The sequence below is a fragment of the Dermacentor albipictus genome, chromosome 1 (genome assembly GCF_038994185.2).
Source record: "Dermacentor albipictus isolate Rhodes 1998 colony chromosome 1, USDA_Dalb.pri_finalv2, whole genome shotgun sequence".
Taxonomy (NCBI): domain Eukaryota; kingdom Metazoa; phylum Arthropoda; class Arachnida; order Ixodida; family Ixodidae; genus Dermacentor; species Dermacentor albipictus.
The window spans coordinates 480,717,526-480,731,002 of NC_091821.1; the positions used below are offsets into that span (position 1 = coordinate 480,717,526).

Below are 13,477 nucleotides of genomic sequence, written 5' to 3' on the forward strand. Positions count from 1 at the left end.
TTGGACGCCAATCCAAGCGTGTTTTATGTGTTTTTACTGTTTGCGCCGTCGGCCATTTTGAGTGCCATCGCTCAATCACGTCGAATTTTCGGCCTCGGGGCGCTGTATGACGGTTTCGCATATATAAGAGCCTACGCATACTATGCTGACCATGCAGACCCTGTCGCCTTGTGACATCGCTTTCCCACACGTAGTAGCCGACGTACGGTAGCTAGAATAGTGTCTGTCGGTGCGTGGCCCCGCGTCCCTCATATGGCGAAAACATGCCCCGCGTTTTGTCAGAACGCCGGCCAAAGAGCTCCCATGAAAAAAAAAAGCAAGTTTCATTGGGAATATTGCTAATGAATTAAAATATGCTAACTACTTTGTATCGGCAAACATTAACGCACATAAAATTGCAAAATTGAAGGTTAGTGGTAGTCAAGTCTCATCTGCTTAGCATAAATCCAAGGACTAGCACCGCGTATGAACCTAAAATGTGCTACGAAATGCACGGGCCTTCCGTTTAACACTTTTTAGGAAGTGCCTCTATAGCGGTTCACGACCGCCTTAACTGAAACGCCGAACCTATAATTTCTTTAACTGAGTTTGGGGACCTGGAAACGGTACCTGGGAACGAAACTTGGAAAGCGGCACCAGCCTTATGATTTCTGCTAAGCAGACATCACTAATCGTCGGGTTCACTTTTTCAATTGCAGTATTTGCAGTATGGCTAGCAATTTGAAATATATAATTAGCATATTTGATTTAGTAAAATTCTTGATGAATTTTTTTCTTGCTGCTGATGTCCACCGAACCACGTTTCTTATCAGCAAAACGACAGGTACCAAAAACGACAAGAAACGCGTTTTTTGTCCCCTCAAAATGTTCCTCATAAATATAAGCACGCGGTGAGAAGTGTGCCTGGGAAATTCGCGGGGAATTCGCAAACACTTACCAGGTTTCTTGCCGCACGGTTCAAACTTCGACGCATTCGCACTGGCGGCTAGCACGCAGAGCAAATGGAAGAGGACGATTGCGTTCATATTTCTGACGAAGACGTGCGTAGCTCGGACAGTGATGGACCCGCCTGGCTTTTAAACATGAGGTTCGTGAAAGCCAGCCAGCGCGGCACAGGGCAACTCGCAAGCAAGCGTGTATATTCAGGCGCACCTTCCGTCGAAGCGAGGCCGAGAGGAGGGAGCGAGGGAGGGCTCCAAAAATACTTGCCTGTTCTAAAGTAGACTAAGAAGCCGCGATAGACAACGCAGAACGAGTGAGAAATATGTATTTCTTTGAGGATTAACGGTTGCTTAGAAAAGATACCTTACGAGTTTATCCGCAAAAAAAAAAAAAATGTTTGTGAAAAGCAGCATCGAATGTTTTCCTTCCAGAGAAATCAGCTCGGAGCGCTCCTGCAATGTAATCTCCACCATTACTTTTTTTTCTCTGCTTGTCGCCCAAAACCGTTCGCTTCACTTAATTTAGCTTTGCTTGTGTTCTTACTTTCGGCAGAGATTCGGAAGCGGGTCACGATGAATATGCGATTGTCTGTCCTCCCCAGAACCGTCTCATAAAACCCTCCTGCGCTGGTAGCGATGACCTCGAAATCTTTTTTTTTAAACATTGTTCCCATTATAACGACAAAAAATGGTGCCATGCACAGCAGTTTTCAGTGTATGCTCGTACAAATGTTATCTAATTTGTGCATTTATTATTTGGAGGAGCGTAGCAATGACTGAATTTTGAACTTGTAATTTTCCCCTACTTTGTAGCGTTTGAATGTCTGCTCATGTACCGAATTGGTGTCACACCATATCATCTCGCGTAGAACACTAAAACACCCTAAGGGCCAGGTTAGTGTATTTACTTAAGAAGTAGTAAAGAATTTATTTCGCGAAGACGCAAAGTGAAGTTGTTCGAATGGTCAAACGGTGCTTTTGACGGGAACATTGAACAACGTTCTGTACAGCTAAAGTTCCTATCTGTTTTTGCTAAGCACTCGTAAAATAAAAGGTTGGGCGTTCGCAAAGCCAGAAATGACGTAGTTTTATCGGAAAGGCATAGAATGTTTAGCGATAACTAAACGAATTAAGGTTCACATTTTTATCGGCCGTATGTATATCACACTAAGCATTTGCTTGCTTGTTGAAATATAAGCACGGTGTCACGCCCGCACAGGGAAACAAGCCTCACTCAATGTCTACGGGCACTCGCTGTCAGAACGCGTGCGGGGTGCAGAGCGGTAGCAGCGGTGGGCGAATTCCTCTTCGCGCTGCCTCTCGCTTCAACGCGTAATGGGCGCGCTAAAACAGCGCACACGACACCACCAGCCGTCCACTATATGTACACGGCCATTTCGGCTCGCCCAACCTTTGCACGAACCACTGAATATGCCCAAGATAGCCCTCGGGTCCGCGCTCAGTCGCGCCATGCGCACCTGAGGCCGGGCTAAAAAAGCAGGCGCGCGCTAACATGCCGAACTCCCTCCCCCCCCCCACCTCCCCACTCACCCCTTTTATCTACCCATCCGTATGCGCGCGCGAAAAGACGGCGTGCATTATTGCATCATTTTGTTCGGCTCACCCTCGGACTCTTTCCCTCCCACCTAAAACCTGTGCTTGGCCGCGATCTTATCGCGGAACTTGAAGTCAATGCCGACGGCAAAAATTTGCCTGCAGTGTCCGTATAATTGATATCGCAATAAAAGTTGGCTGCGCAAGCGGAATAGTTATGACGAGTCACTATGGACGGTGACATAGGCTTAAACAAATGCGTCACGCAAGACTATAGAAATTTGCGTCATGCGCTGAAGTAATTAAAGAAAGCTCGCTTAAAAATATCTTTAGATCGTTATGGATCGAACTGCTTCTAAGCCTTCATAAGCAAAAGAACAGCGCAGAAGATGAAAGAGAATCGCTCAAACTTGCACGGCTTATAGGCAAAGCCACATTTACGCGACTTTTAAATGAATTCTTGCGCACATATGAGCTTGCCACTGTGAGTAAAGGTGAGCCAACGATTTTGCAATGTTTTAGCTTTAACTAAAATAAAATCCGGTAGGCTGTACTGGAGACACAGCCACGGTCGGTCACGTGAAAATGGGATACTTGTGGGGGTCTTATGGTCTAATTTTGCAATTGTGCTTGTAACGTATTCGAAGTGGGCGTTTATTTCTCATAGGTTGCCGGCGTTGGGTAGAGAAATGACCACGATAATGACAGCAGGACGCCTTCTCCTCCATGTTGGTTGTTGCTAAGCAAGTTAATGTCTTCCGTAAAGGTTACGATATGTTTCAGCATGATGTGTTCGAGAATTTTGCAAGATGTGCAAGTTAGCGAGATCGGTGTATAATTTTATGGGCTTGTTGTGTCACCTGATTTGAGAATCGGGACAATATTTGCTATTTTTGAGTCTTTTGGCACGTCAGACGATCCTACATTTAGTACATTATTCGCTCATCGATTATACCAATCATAGCTTGTTCGCTGAAGGAATATTGTACAATGAGTCACATCTTTGTCATCAATCAGGTAATTGAGAAATCTGCGCAGTACAATCAACCTCTCTATGCGGCTTCCATAGGTCATGAAAAGGCGTTTGATTCATTAGAGATGCCAGCAGTCGTGAAAGCGTTGCGCAGTGAGGGAGCACTAGAGTCATGCGTGAATATATTGGGAAATGTCTACAAAGACTCCACAGCTACCCTAATTTTCCCAAAGAAAAGTGGAAAAATACCTATCAACAAAGGGGTCTGGCAAGGAGATCCAATTTCTCCAATTCTCTTCACTACGTGGTTACGAAGACCCAGGAGCGGGGACCAACAACTATAGGTTTGCAGATGACATTGTCTTGTTCAGCACCACTGGGGTCAATGTACAACAAATAATTGAGGATCTTAACCGAGAAGGTGTAAGAGTAGGGTTGAAGATTTATGTGCAGAATACAAATATAATGCTCAATAGTCTGGCAAAGACACAAGAATTCATGACCACCAGTCAGCCTCTAGAGTATCTGCAGGAGTAAGTTTATCTCGGTCAATTAGTCACAGGGAACGATTATCATAAGAAGGAAACTTACAGAAGAATAAATATGGGTTGGTTAGCATATGGCTGGAATTACCAAATCCTCACTGTGACGTTGCCACTGCGGTTGAAAAGTGTGAAATCATTGCATTCTACCGCTGCTAACATATGGAACAGAAACGGGGAAGCTAACAAAGAAGCTCGAAAACAGGTTAAGGACCACGCAATGAGCGGTGAAGAAAAATGTTAGGCGTAACGTTAAGAAGCAGGAAGAGAGCGGCGTGTATTTGAAAGCAAACGGGGATAGCCGATATTCTGTTTGACATAGGAGCAAATTTCGCCTACGATTGCGGTACACTCTAAGAAAAAAAGGACTAAAAGGGGTAGGGATGTTAGTCCTTTTGGGGACTAACTGATTTCCCACAACCATCAGTCCTTTTGGAGACTAACTGAAATGGATGAACTGTTACTCCCCATGCGCTTACTCCTTCGAGGAATAACCGCTACCCTTGTCCGGTGCTTCTCAAGGGAGTAACGGTAATTCGTTCCGATGCTCCGGAAAGGTGGAATTAATGAAATTAGGCATTACTACCCTAATGAAAGTTGAGCTGAAAAAAAAAAACGCGCCCGAGAGCAGGATTCGAAATCGCGTGCTCTCGCTCACAAGCCAGGCACTTTAACGTCTTCACCACGCCGTTTTTTTTATTATAAGGTGACCAGATAGGATATTTAGGCATGGTTAAGCATGGGAACGCAAAGCGACTCCGCATTTTGTGCAAGCTGTGCAGTGAGAGTCTAACGTTGAATGTACTTGCAACCATAAGTGACTGCGGATAGAAATCAGCCCGAGTATTCTTAGGGTGATTTAAACTGAGGCACTACGCCATGTATACGTGTAGCGAGCTCAAAGGGGGCACCAAAGACGACAGAGAAGGCCAATTCATCTGTCGCTTGGCATGTCCCGTTTGAGCTAGAGATCGCATCAGTTTGCAACCTCCTTGGAAAGGAAGGAACTTAGGTACTATTGACTAAGAAATCTAGCCATCAATGACTTATGCGTTTAATGTGTATCGCTCACTCATGGTGTGTGCACGAAGGGCATGGCTCTTCACATTCCAGCTTTCAAGTGCCCGCAATTTTCTCACGAAGAGGCAAGGTGCTGCTCTGTATGTAGTTCAATAGACAATGCACGAACTTCGAACCATTCACGATTTATAGACAATACCGTTTTCGCCGCATCGCTCCATGACACGTACGAAAACAGCGAAGTTCTTGGGCAGTAACTGTTGCCGTTCGTCCTCCCATTGCTCTCTTTCCGACCAGGGACTAAACACTTACTCTCCGAAATTTGCACACGGCACGCACATTCATGCAGTTAGTCCTTTGAGGGACGAAAGCGCCCTTTTTAGGACTAACGGCCCAGTTACTCCCGTATCCCCGGGATTTTCCTTAGAGTGTGCTCCCTACTTCGAAATTTGAACGCAGCTCTATACGTGTTTTCATTTTGTAATATATTGACTGACGCGGGAAACCCCTCTCGTGTGTCGCGCTGCAAAGGGAGCGAAGTGTGGTGCGGCTGCCTCGGTAATATGGCGCTCACGAGAGGCAGCGCGTGGGTGATGCGTGAGTGCGACGCACAGCAGCCGCCCGAGAGAAACCTCCCAGACGGCGCGCACTACTCTGACGTCATCTCATAGACAGCGTCGCTGCACTACGCTTTCCTTCTCACGCTTTCGCCATAACCTACTTCTACACTTTCCGCCTCATGGTTTCGCTGCACCCTCCTCTTTCGCTTTCCTCGCCGCGACTTTCATCCCACGCTGTGCTCCGCGTTCGCTCTTTCATCCTTGGCTGTGCTCGTTCGCTCGGTTACGCCGACGCAGGAGCGGGCGCTTAAGAGCTGCGCTATGAAAAATTGAGCTGGGCATGCCATTTAATAACACGTGGGCCAGATAAGCGGTGGACAATTAGAGTTGCGGAATGGGTGCCAAAGGTAGACAAGTGCAGTCGAGGACGGCAGAAAATTAAGTGGATGATGAGTTGAGGAAATTGCAGGAGCAAGTTGGCACGAGCTATCCCAAGACAAGGATAATTGGATACCGCTGAGACAGTCATTCGTCCTGCAGTAGAGATAAAGTATGCTGATTATATATGTATATAATGCACCTTACCAAGGCTTGCTGTGGTCCACTGTCAGTTTAACTTCGCTCCTCGAAGAAGCATGACGTGTGCCCAGTGCGCTCCTGAAGAACCCTTTGCAATGTTGTGAATGCGGTTTAAATCGTGGATTAGGAAGTTCAAGGGCATGCGACGTAACACTAGCGCCTTTCTCTAGCAATTGCCGATAAATAGGCACTGAACTGTTTTTTTTGTTGATAAAACTTAACAGTCTTGCTGCAGCACTGAATGACTTTATCGAATACACGCAACACCCCCCTCCCCCCGATAAAAGCAACACATAAAAACAATACAGGCGCTTATACGTAGTAGCAGGGCTGATTAGCTCGGTACTGGGTGCTCTCGCACGAGGCGTTCACCAAGCCTCTTGAGTGCAGTAATATCACCATGCAGGCCATGTTCTCAGGGTACAGCGTCGCATTCCCCTCCACGCGGCGTGTGCAGCTAAAGGCGCAGTACGCGGCCTGAAACAGCTGCGTAGGCGACAGCCTGATCCCCGGCAGCACTTGCTGTTGAGCGAAAGGAACGCGCCTGAAGGCCAGGTGAGCTAAACGCGTCGCACGTATATGGCGAATGTAGTTTCGCCCACTGAAGTATCCATCGAAGCTCTCGTCAGCGATCTTCTGCGGCTGTTTTGTGTAGCTCTGAAATAGAAGACGGAGTGAAATGAGAATTGTGCGGATCACACAAACATGTGGTAATCAATATTGAGCGAAGTTTTCTGTGATATGTGTGCATAAGGCAGAGGTTATTAAAATGCAACAAAGGAGTCCTGAACCACCCCTCGGGCTTGGTGAATAAAGCCTGCCGATAGCAGACGCTGCTGTGGACATACCTATCAGCAAAGTTTTGCAGTCGTGCACCGCGCGTGGCCTCGCAAGCAGAGAGCGAAGTCACCTATTTCTGAAACACTTTCTTTTCAATAGAAGCCTGTTCCTGACTCTTTTCTGGACGATTCATTTATAACAGAATTCCATATGCGGCTGCTATTGGCCAATAGCTCACATCAGTCAATAAGGATGTTTATTAAGTGCGCTTCTTCCTAGTGTTACTGTGTATATTTATTGACGCAATTCAATAAACATGCTGAAGTACCTGAAAATATGCTTTCGAGTTTTGTTAATACGTAGTTACGTACTTCTGGAAGAATCCGACTATCGTCTGCTCACACTCGGCCACTGCAGGCGCCCACATAGAAATTAAACGTTGGCCACCCTGCTTATCGGTGTCGTAGCCGTAAGGTCTCGCTAATTTAGACTAGCTTTGAACACTCAACTAGCCTCGAACCACGCCAACCAGAAAGTCGGACAGCTTATACAGCGTTTGGCTAGCACCACCCACACTACACTTTCAATATATTGCGCATCTTCAGGACTGTCAGTGTTTGCAATCGTCAATTAAACTTCAACAAGCAGCATTTTTCACACGTCTACTGGCACCGTGTTATAAATGAAGGCAATGCACTGAATGAACTGGTGCTTTGGCACATTGACAGCGCTTTTTCACGCAGTGTCACACTGATAAGGCGCGGGCTGTTCGTGACCGTGAATACTGGGCGCGCAGCGTGAAGGAAAGATGAGGCACGCAAGAGAGTTCGTCATTATTGTTGCATGACGAAAATGCGCGACAAAGGGTGGAAGTGCTTTGGGAGTGTTGCTAAGTCCACACTTTTACCACGCTTTCCCTGAATAAGCGCGAAAAACACGGCATTTGTACGAACAAGGAAATCCCCTAATGTATATTATTGAACAGCTTTGGTCATTGCTAAAAATCTTAATGGGCATGGTAGTTTAAAAAAAGAATAATAAGGAAAATGACTGGCGTTTTGCATGGTTCATGGATGGAAATTTGTTCTTGCGTAAAACCAAATCATGTAATGGGGCCCAACTAATTGCGTGAAAGGCCTTGATAAGGGTGACTGAAGCTAGCATATGCAAGTAGTTTCTCTTTTGTTTTCTGCTTTATTATTCACGGACGCAAAATTGAAATTACCACGTGAACTTAGTCTACAATGTCTAGTATACAGAACTACACTGCTTGCTTTCATCTAAATGCGCAATCAGGTCGTAACAAGGAAGCTGAAATCACCTTCATTCTTTACAGCTTTGAATTCTTTCTTCAAGATATAATGATAATAGAAACCTCGTGCCACGATGAAAGTAAAATATTAGCCTTACCGGCTCAGCGTCACATTCTGTCAATTGATTTCACAAGCGACTTGGCGTTATTTTCTTATTGACGAGTGAAGTCTTAAGATATCAAAAAAAATGAAAGCATTGTGCGATAACAAATGATTGTATTGAGGTTAATATATGCTCACCTTACATTTTCATTTTTATACATATTCAGGTGTAATAACAATAACAAATATAAGCTTAGCTTAGCATCGAACTTTTTTTTTCGGTCTACGCGTCATCAAGTTGAACTTTGCGACTTGTCAGAAACGCACGCCTTTAAGAATGTGGCCGAACAACCTACTCGAGCCCAAGTAAATAATACTTATTGATGAATTTATTACAAATTACTGAAACAAAAACAGTATCCTCAGAGGTCTTGGTGCCACGTATTAGCGACGACTTGCCTAGTTACATAACAGCTAGACTAAACAATTACAAGCGTGCCAAAATCCATCAGAAAATGTTTTGCAGAAGTCAACCAAAATACGCTAGAAAATTGAGTCAGCTAAACCGGATTTAGCGTAAAATATATTTAGTGACGTATTGAAGGCAGCCTATCACGAATAGTTTCCATATAAAAGCGTTACACGATCAGACATAGCACACAAGCCATAGATCACTGCTGAATGCTTACAAGCCATACGACGCGAAAACTTTATGAACGATTTCTCATAACATTAAATGGCGCCGACTTGGCGACATTCAAAAAGTACACAGACAATAATCAGCCTGCTCTAGCAGCGTGAAGAACATTTAATTTTGAACTTGCATTGCAATAACGCTGCGCAGACGTTGGAGTTTATGGAAAAAGCTAAATAGGCTTCTACATCACGAAAGTAACTGGCCTTCTGAGCCAATGAAGATAAAATCAAATGGCGAAACCCTCGTCGGCGAAGAGCTGGTGAGCGTTTTCACTGAATTCTTAATTAGAATTGAAAAAACTAGCAAAAACAATAGCTATAACCCATTTTTTACCTTCCGGAAACTCCTAGACGGCATTTTTTCTTTGCGGCTATGGTGAAAGAACTTAAGTCTACCTTTTTATTCTTAAACATTAGTTAATGTTGAGATGCTGAAGGCCGGCATGCAGTCAATAAACGATGTCATACGTCATAAGTGCTGCTTTGGAACATGTTTTAAATAGAATATTTTTATCAAGGAAGCTACCTCGACGAATGCACGTAGCGAAAGTCGCTCTTATATTTAAAAACGTACATAAAAACGGCATGAGTAACTTCAGGCTAATATCTATTGTTCCTCTGTAGTCAAGAGTTCGACGAAGTTTGTCTGGTCAGGTAACATGATGATGAAGAAAGTGCGGTCACTGACCAAGTCAAGGTGAAAATTTTCACCTTGACTTGGTCAGTGACTGTAATTTCTTCATCTGTTGTTCCTGTTTCTTTTTGAAGACCTCGAAAATATTACTTCAGCCAGTGTCCGTTTTGATAAGGAGGCATAAGATCACCACACCTTCACCAATATTGGCTTGACAAAAATATTTTCACAGGAGGTTCGCTACTTAGAAAAATGAGTTGTATTCGGTAGTTTCGAAAGTAACGTCTGTTCTCGGAGTGTTTTTGACTATTCCAAAGCATGCCATTGTATTAACCATGGCACCCTCATTGACAAATTCAAGCACTACGGTTTCAGGTGAAATAATGAAACTTAAAAAAAACATATTTACAGCGCCGTAAGCAGAAACATTTAGTAATTAAATTTCAACTGGCTTGAAACAAATACCGAGCAAAGTCTCTCAGGGCACTACACTACCTTAGCGACATAGCTAGTAAATATTGAATATGGCATAACCTTCTTCATTTACGCTCACGACACCGGCCTATCTTTTACCGGTTCTAGTCTACCTTATTAGTGCGCAAAACTAATACCGTTATGGAGGCGCTCAACAACACCTGGAGCGTTGCAAGTTTACTCACCATATGCTTCAAAAACAAAAGCAGTAATATTTTGCCCCAGTGACAACATGGCCAATCTTCGATAATAATATTGGTTCTTCTACCATTGGTATAGTACATGTGGTGGAACGCACCCTTTTTTTCACGGAAACTATCTATTTTAACGCATGTGTTCAAACGGTCTGTATCAAATTATTTCTGACAGTCAGAACATTGGCGAGATTAAGGTGTCCGCTTCCCGCAAACGTGAAACTCTTGGTTTCAAGCTCTTTCATTACAGCGAAACTGTCTATGGCTAGGATCTGGAAAAATATGTGTCCGAGATGTTGACAAAAAACAAATAATCACAATAGCGGATCCTGGTGATAGTGCAGAAAGGTTCCAAGCTCAATAGCACATGCCGCTGTGGGCTCGGGGACCTGTAACGCGCCCTTGAACTAGCCTTTTGTCACACGTGGGACCCAAAGAGGTCCCAGGCACAGAGGTAAGAACGGGTGTTCATGGAAAAAAAAAAGTTTTGTACAACTTTTTAAGAAGGAGTGTTAAGATTCTCACGCGCCAATGCCACTGCTCGCGTGTTCGTCGTCATCTTCTTCCACAGCTGTCTCCGTTGCTCAAAAAACTATGATCATTAGCAATGGTTCGAGCATTGCCGACTTCCACAGCTGGCTCGTCATTCCAGCGTAGAGTTTCACTTCTCTTTTGTCGTCGTAATGGGGAGGCCGCGTTTACGGGGGTGTGGGCCATTCATTGTTTTACGTGACGGACACATCTAATAGCTGAGGTGACACGCGAATGTGTGTGCGTACCTATATCACCACGATGACGACAGATTAGGACAATAAGTATGTGTGTACCTTTGTTAAATATTCCGGGTTACCTATGTGTTATTCTGTAAACAGCTTCGCTGGTCATCCACCTTCACAGAGTCGAATGGCACTGAATTTTTCTTCAATAGTGCCATAATGCGCCTTCTATGAAGCGCTACTACAGACACAAACCCAACGAAAATTTACAGACAACAGAAAAAAAGTCATACAAATGATAGACAACGTTTCACTAGACTCTCGCACGAAGTCACACTAAAGGGGTCCTGAACCACTCCTCGGACATTCCACGGATTGTATACGCTACTGTGAGCATCTCAGTTAAATTTTGCATTCGTGCGTGGCGCCTGGGGCTTACAAGCGGAGCGCGATGTCACCTTTTCCTCAGACATTTTGTTTTCAACAAAGCCCTTCTGACTCGTGCTGGAACTGCCGGCGTCTGCCCCTTTGCCTTAGAAATCAGATTCCCTTAGAGCGCTACATTTGGCGGATAGCTGACATCAATCAAGAAGCATACTTGGGTCAGTGTGCTCTTCCTGCTGTTACTGTACGTATTTACTGACGCAATTTACCAAACAGGCAGAAGGAAGCGAAAATCTGAGTTTGGAATGAATAACGTAATTTCGGAGGAAGTCGACTATCGTCTGCTCACGCTCAGCGGCGTCTGCCCACGTAGGAACGAAACTGTGCCCGCAACGCCTGTCGATCCAGTCGTCGTCGTGTCTCGCTAATTTGCAATAATCTTGAACACTCAACAAGGCTGTAACCACGGGAAACGTGGGGTCAGAAGACAAGTACGCTTCCTTGTGAGCGCGTGCTCACTCCCGGCTAGACGCTTTCGTAAACATGGTTGCTTAGTGAGCTGTTGATAGCGCAACGCTTCAACATGCGCAATTTGGATGTGGCTACAATTCGTCGGTGAAGCTGTTGCAGGAAAAAGGCAGTCCGCACCACGCAGCACAGCCACACAGGAGCACATCAGTGCGCTCCAGCCATGTGGTGTGCAATGCACTATAGTTGGCCACTACAGTTGCATGTAGCTGGGTCTAATGCTTAGCCTAAATACTGCGGCGGCCGCGAGAGGCGACAACGTGTCCGGCGCCACAATGGTCATCAACTCCGCCGCGGTGCCTTAGAGCTTGTAAGGAAGCCGATGTGATCTTGTAATACCGTCCACATTTGCGCGATAAGAGTGAGCCAGATATGGAAATTGGTAATATGAAGCGCACGGTTTCGTAATGTATTCGGAAGAAAGCTTTAATTACAAAATTAGGCATTTATGAAAAGTGTTTGTTTAAGAGCTCCTATCTAAATAGATGTGAATGAAGGAGTGCTTTTCTTTTTTCTTGGCAGCCACTCCACCACCCTAGAGGATGTTTGTTGCATGTAAAAATAAAAGTCTACCTTCATACCTTCAGTATGGACTACACACGCACACGCATACACACAAACCCACGTACTCGCCAATGCGTGCCCACACACACATACACGGCGATGCACGCTCACACGCATACTTGCATACACAAACACACGCACGCGTTATATGCACAATAACGAGCACATACACGTACAGTTGTGAGCGAAAGTGGAGAGACCACGGCTCCGGGCATGCGACCAGCTGCGGGGCCACTACGCGGCGCTGCTATTTCGCGTCGCGGATGGATGGATGGATGGATGGATGGATGGATGGATGGATGGATGGATGGATGGATGGATGGATGGATGGATGGATGGATGGATGGATGGATGGATGGATGGATGGATGTTATGAGCGTCCCCTTTGGAACAGGGCGGTGGGTTGCGTCACCAAGCTCTTGCTATTATGCTGCCTAATGCCCTACCTAAGTTCAACAATAAAAAAAATATACGCTATGAACTCCCACACCCCAAATTTTCTGATCCCCTATTGCTAACTGTGCTTTTGTACGTCTACTTTTTCTGTCGTTTCCCTACCTTTCGTCCACCAATCTTCCGATCACCTCTTACTAATGCCTATTGCGGACATGTTTATTTTTCCACTGCTCCAGCTGAACCCAAGGGCTTCACGGAGGCCAGTGGTGCCTAACTGGACCGCTGGGTAGACGTCTTCACATACTAATAAAATATGCTCCATCGTTTCCGTAGCTTTACCGCAGCAAGCACTGGCTTCTTGTTTCTTCTTATATCTCGCTTTATAGGTGCGTGTTCTAAGGCATCCCGATCTTGCTTCGAAAAGTAATGAGCTTCCCTTTGAGTTATCATGAATTGTTTCTTTCCTGATTTCGTTTTTTCCTCTACAGTAGTTACTCATGGCGCGCTAGCTTCGAGGGTACCTCGAGTGACAACAAACTTCAACCTCGCTCTCGCGCTGGTGTTCATCACGCTTGATAAATTTCTAG

The 13,477-nt window shown here is 45.1% G+C and overlaps 1 protein-coding gene across 1 annotated transcript in view; it reads right to left on the reverse strand.

Moving 5' to 3' along the window:
- Positions 1-6,207: 6,207 nt before the first annotated feature.
- The window catches only part of LOC135901467 (uncharacterized), a 129,809-nt gene continuing 122,539 nt past the window's right edge, over positions 6,208-13,477 (reverse strand). Inside the window, exon 12 of the mRNA XM_065431277.2 lies at positions 6,208-6,826. Coding sequence (XP_065287349.1) covers positions 6,482-6,826 — 345 coding nt within the window. The 3' untranslated portion in view covers positions 6,208-6,481. The remainder of the gene's footprint in view (positions 6,827-13,477) is intronic.